The sequence below is a fragment of the Muntiacus reevesi genome, chromosome 3 (genome assembly GCF_963930625.1).
Source record: "Muntiacus reevesi chromosome 3, mMunRee1.1, whole genome shotgun sequence".
NCBI lineage: Eukaryota > Metazoa > Chordata > Mammalia > Artiodactyla > Cervidae > Muntiacus > Muntiacus reevesi.
Window position 1 is genome coordinate 121,371,204 of NC_089251.1, and position 5,961 is coordinate 121,377,164.

Here is a 5,961-nt window from a genome sequence, read left to right on the forward strand (position 1 = left end):
CAAACCAAACATTAGGAATCAAGATTTCCTTCGGCTGAGTTTACTGATGTACACAATCACTCAGGTACTGGGCTGCACACAGAATTTTTCCATTAGATGTTTCCTTTTAGTTGGGAAACTTTCCAGATGAAGGGATTTGTGGTACCAAAGAAAGCCAGGAAGAGGGTCCAGGACGATAGAGTAGAGGAAAAACGGGTGAGAAGGAGGGAAGCCTTACCAACAGGATGGGTACCAGCAGCACCCGAAGAGCAGCCCGTCTAGTGGCAGCACTGCTTGTGGCAGCAGCACTTCTGCTGGCAACAGCCCTTCTGCTGGCAACAGCCCTTCCCACACGAGTTGCAGCCGCAGGTGTGGCGGTGGCAGCAGACCACGGGGACGCTGCAGCAGCCCCCGCAGCAGCCGTAGCAGCAGGGACAGCAGCTGGTGCAGCAGCCCACCCGGTAGCATCTGCAGCTGGTGCAGCTGCCGCAGCCCCCGCCACAGCCCCCACCGCAGCCCCCGCCGCAGCCCCCGCTGCAGCCCCCGCCGCAGCCACCGCAACTTCCACAACCACAGCAGCCCATGTTGTCAGCAGAGAGGACTCAGGAGAGGTGAGGAGCGAGACTCAGGAGGAGAGGGGGGTCTGATGCCGCCTTCTGCTGGGGGAGACCCTTATATACCATCTTGGGAGACGGGAGAGGGAGTGACGGGGACTCATGACCAGTGGTGACTTCCTCCTTGCTGCCATTGCAGCTTCCAAATAGGGTTGTCTAGGCTTCTTCCTTGTTCACATTCTTATGGACTACATTTAACCCAACAACATTTGCTAATTTTAGCTTTCCTCTTTACAATCATTTTAGAAACAAGCCAAGAGGTGCTAACCTGGTGGAGGGGATCTCTGTAGAAGAACAGTTGAGTCTAAGATTCTGAATTAAGAAGGTCCTGGATTGCTATGAGCTCCCATTCTGTTTCTCCTTAATGGTTTTCTCTCCAAATAGTTAGTTGAAATCACACTGCTTTCACAGGAATTTTGAGAGGCAGGCAAGTCAACATGAATGCCCACAATGAACAAGCCATTCTCTTTCAAAGTTTTCCCCTTTGTTAGTACTGTGTCCTTTCTGCCTCATTACATTGGCCCTTTTAGTTCTTATGAAGCTACATGTTCACAGCTCTGCTTCCAAAAATTGTTTTTGAATGAAATTAACTTCTTTCCTTTTTGTAACCTCAAAAGCTGTCTGCTAGAAGCCTTGATCCATGCTCTCCTCTCTCACTGTACACTATCTCCCTGAATGCTCATATCCAAACCCGTGGTTTCCATTTCCCCATGTATATGCCTGGATTTGTTCCTTGGATGCGCACATCCAGCTTGGAATCTTCTTCAGATTCCACACTTAGCCAACCTGCAGTCCACCTTCTCCCTGCAGGCATCTCAGAGGCACCTCCAATGTCACTTGTCCCAGACTCAAGTCATAATCTTCCCTGACTCCACCCCCCCCCCCAAAATGTAAGTCAGCTACTTACACAGGGGGGCTTCTCTCAGACATCACCTGATATCATATCGTCAAAGACAAAATCAGTCCCTTATCCAAAGCTACACATGCCAAGAACTACACTATTAGTATGCAGACTCTTCAGGGGATCTGTTGGGCTGGCCAAAAACTTTGTTTGTGTTTTTTCATGTGAGGTTTAACCCGAACAAACATTTTGGCCAATCCAAAATGTTTTTAAAAGAATCTGTTTTTAAAAGAATCATTACAGCCTGGCTGTGAGAAGACAAATGACAATGATACCTGTCAAATGAAGAGGTGAAGAATGAAAACTTCTAGCCTCAGCAGTTCCCACTGGTCACAAAGCCTGATCACAACATCTGGCCTTGTTTGGAATTTGTGGCCATTTTCACATCCCCAGCTTCTAATGTCACTACATTGCAAACTCTTTGAGGTCAGGGATTGTACCTTAAGCTTCACTGTCCCAGTCCCCTTGGAAGCTCACAGATCACCTGGTCTGGGGGCTGTCCAGTGGCAGGTGTGGGCTGCAGACAACCCTGCCCAGCGCTCACACTCACAGTGATGTTCCCCTGGTATTGCGGGATGATGGAGAAGTCTGCCCATTCCTGTTGACACCAGGTTTTCAGCATGCTTCCCTGGAACACTGAGGCCTTTTCAAATTGCATTGGAATATAGTTTTATGAAAAAAAAACCAACAACACTGAAAATTGGGTAAAGACAAAGATATCTAAAAGGGAAGTAAATAAGAGATGATGCAGTCTTCCATGTAAATCCAGACAAATAGCAACAAGGAAGTGGTCATGTGCCTTCCCTCTCCTGTTCCCAGGGCTGGTATATAAGGGTCTCCTCCAGCAGAAGGTGACATTCGACCTCCCTCACCTCCTGAGTCTCGCTCCTCACCTCTCCTGAGTCCTCTCTACTGACACCATGGGCTGCTGTGGTTGTGGAAGTTGTGGTGGTTGCGGCGGGGGCTGCAGCGGGGGCTGCGGCGGGGGCTGCGGGAGCTGCACCAGCTGCAGATGCTACCGGGTGGGCTGCTGCACCAGCTGCTGCCCCTGTTGCTACGGCTGCTGCGGGGGCTGCTGCAGCGTCCCCGTGGTCTGCTGCCACCGCCGCACCTGCAGCTGCAACTCGTGTGGCTGCGGCGGTGGGAAGGGCTGTTGCCAGCAGAAGAGCTGCTGCCAGCAGAAGTGCTGCTGCCACAAGCAGTGCTGCCACTAGGCTGCCAGTTTGACTTCTGGGAAGATGCTGCAGGGAGCCATGTTCTAGGTAAGACTCCTCCCTCCCTTCTGTCTGCTCCTCTTTGACTTGTAAGTCACAAGCATGGCTGGATCCTTATCATCAGTTCATGGAAATCTCACATTTCTGGAGTTTCTGTTTTCCTGCCTACATTTAATAAACACCAACCAAAATAGTAAATGTGTAGTCTTCTCTGTTTTTAGGGGGGTGGGGGGGGATGTGCATTCAGTTGCTCGGTCATGTCTGACTCCTTCTGATCCCATGGGCTGTAGCCTGACATGCTCCTCTGTCCATGGGATTTGTCAGGCAAAAATACTGGAGTGAGTTGCCATATCCTACTCCAGGGGATCTTCCCGACTCAGGGATCAAACCTGGGCCTCCGGCTTTGGCAAACGGATTTTTTACCACTGTGCCACCTGAGAAGCCCCCTTCTCTGTCAATTACTGTTCAAACCATGTTCTCAATAAAACTGAGTCAAGATGGTTGATGTTCCACATTCTCAAAATGCCTCTAACTTTCTGTTTGTTTGTGTCCTGTTTTCATCATTGCATTGGCATCCCTGTATACACAAAGCAACTGTTGTCTTAACAAATTGCATTAGTGTTAGTTGTGGCTTCCCTGGTGGCTCAGAGGGTAAAGATTCTGCCTGCAATACAGGAGACCTGGATTTGCATTAAAACAAGATCCATCTCGTTTCTCTTTCCAGTCTCTCAACAGTCTATCAGAAGAAATGTGTTTTGATCTCAGTAGACAAGGCAGATGTTACATAAGTAAAGGCAGTAATGAATCAAAAACTATATACATTTTTTTGCCATAGATGTAGTTAGTGAATGAGTAATCCGTGTGGGTTTATAAAGAAGCAAGGGATTGGGGCACATCCTCAGTGTTAGCACTTCAATGTAGTACATTAGACTCTCCCCAAATCTCTCCCTGGATAGTGTCTTAGTAGCAGAAGTCTTAGTGCATCAGTAAATATTTATACAGACCCTGCATGGTCATGGGGTCACTTAGGAGCATGGTCACATTTAGGCTCACGTTTATGATGATCACTCTTCGTCTCCTCAGAGTTTCCTTCTCCTGCATTTTGATCATAATTGCCATGCCTCATTACTGAGAAGAAAATGGCCACGCACTCCAGTATACTTGCTTGGGAAATCCCATGGACAGAGGAGTCTGGCGGCTACACTCCATGGGGTCTCAAGGAGTTGAACATGACTTAGTAACTAGACAACAACAACAGCAACAACTTCAAAAAGCAACATAAATGGAGGCGTTGTGTCCCGCACATTCCTTTGCCACTAGTTCTACAGTTCATGTGTGCTTTCCAACAAGACATCCCCCTCACTGAGCATCCATATCATAATATCATCCAGCTCAGACCTCCCAGAGCCAGACCACAAAGTTCAGCTCTAGCCAAGACCAGCACCATGGATGTCTGAGACCAGCCTCTGCAAACGACAAGATCAGCCCTCTGTTACAATGTGAGACTGTGAGAATTGGTATCCAAACAATCAAAAAGGGCAACTTTCATGCACCCCATTCCCTGAAGAGCCCATATACATGATAAAATGTGTCCCCAAACACCCCTTCCGTCACTTTCCCATATCTCTCCCTGGCTCTTTTCCGCACACTCCAGCTGTTTAATCCGTCATGGTCAGTTCGGGGTTCCCAGCTGAGTCAGACAGGAGAGTCAAGCCTGAGGGAAGCCAAGCCCCTAGGAAATGTCTCCCAGAAGGACATTCTGGCACCAACCCCACGAGGCTAACTTGGGGCATCTTCTTGTCCCTCTACACAGAGCCTGACACAAGACAGATGTTTAAACGGGTTGAACTAACCAAATGGAACGAAATAACCAAAGGAGACATGAGTGAAGTAACCATGTCAGGTAAGACTTCCAAAGGAGGTCTTTCTTCTCAGCTCCTTGGAATTCAGAAGACAGCATTTGGCGAGGGGGTGTGTCTCCCCAAATTCTAAGTTGACAAGGTAGGTTTTGGCAGCCATCCGACTCTGTTTTTGTGTTTTTTCCCACCTCCAAGAGCTCTGGGTCTCTAGTACTCTCTGGTTACCCAACCTCCCCTTAGTTAATCTCAGCCTCAAGGATTCATCCCCGGGACCCCTACCCTCTGACTCATTCTTCCAGTCCCATACTTCACCCTTAGAATAGCGATCATCACATGGTTATTCCCAGCTGGGAGGGAGTGGTCAAGAGAGAAGCCCCATCCATCTTTCTTACCCAACTTTTCTTCACTGGGGATCCTTGAGGCAGTTCTCCCACAAAGAAAGGCTGAGCAGACAAATTCTGGAGATAGAGCCACTCCTCCTATGGAAGATAGAACCCTTTTTAGGCTGTTGGTCCCTTGTCCCTCTCATTAGACATGTGTATTTGCTTTCAGTCACTGTCAATAAAAGACGTGAGGCTGTCAGGATGAAAGAGGTGTCATATTCACCATTGACACTGATTTGTGAGAAAGGGACCCAAGTAGCCAGTCAACCACTGATTTTACTGAATGTTTATTTGCCAGGCATGGAGCTGGGTCTTACAGGGGAATACCAAGAAGACACCTTTCTTTCAGGTAGATAGGTGACAGTTTGATAAAGAAAAGAAGATATGTGTAAATCCATTAAGGCTACAGAGAAACAAAAAGCAAAGCAAATATAGGTCACTAGCAAAATCACATGAATGAAGGACATGTGATATGACATCTCTAGGTTGTGTTGCTCCTTTCTTATGAGTTGAACTGTGTCCCCCACTCCTGCTCAAATCAATACGTTGAAGGTAAAGCCCTAACCCTTAGTGCTTTGGAACCTGACTATATGTAGAGATAAAATATTCAAGGACATAATTAAGTTAAAAGAAGATCATTAAAGTGGGTCCTAAACACATATGGCCGGTGCCCTTCTAAGAAGAGGAAGTAAGGACACAGACATGCCCAGAGGGAGGACAATGTGAGGACATGCAAGATGGCAGCCATCTGCAACCAAGGAGAGAGGCTGCAGAAGAAACTTCACCGCTGAAATCTGGATCTTCCAGCTGAGGAACTTGGACTTGATCTTGGACTTGCAGCCTCCATAATTGTGAGAAAACAAACTCCTGTTTAAGCCACCCAGTTTGTCCTACTTTGTTACGGCAGCCCTTGAAAAAAAATACACTCTCTCGGTAATGCGTGATGAGTATCAACCACATGTGTTTCTGTGGGTGTTGACCTGTAGGCCTAAAGAGATGCTGTGATTTAGG

General features: G+C 47.7%; 2 protein-coding genes across 2 annotated transcripts; one reads left to right on the forward strand and one right to left on the reverse strand.

Moving 5' to 3' along the window:
• Positions 1–257: 257 nt before the first annotated feature.
• On the reverse strand, positions 258–563 carry LOC136164108 (small cysteine and glycine repeat-containing protein 7-like). The gene has a single exon (XM_065928914.1). The coding sequence runs from the start codon at positions 561–563 to the stop codon at positions 258–260; it is 306 nt and encodes a 101-aa protein (XP_065784986.1).
• Positions 564–2,414: 1,851 nt separating this feature from the next.
• Positions 2,415–2,708, forward strand: LOC136164109 (small cysteine and glycine repeat-containing protein 9-like). Its single transcript, XM_065928915.1, has one exon. It carries the CDS (start codon positions 2,415–2,417, stop codon positions 2,706–2,708), a length of 294 nt encoding a protein of 97 aa, XP_065784987.1.
• Positions 2,709–5,961: the final 3,253 nt, after the last annotated feature.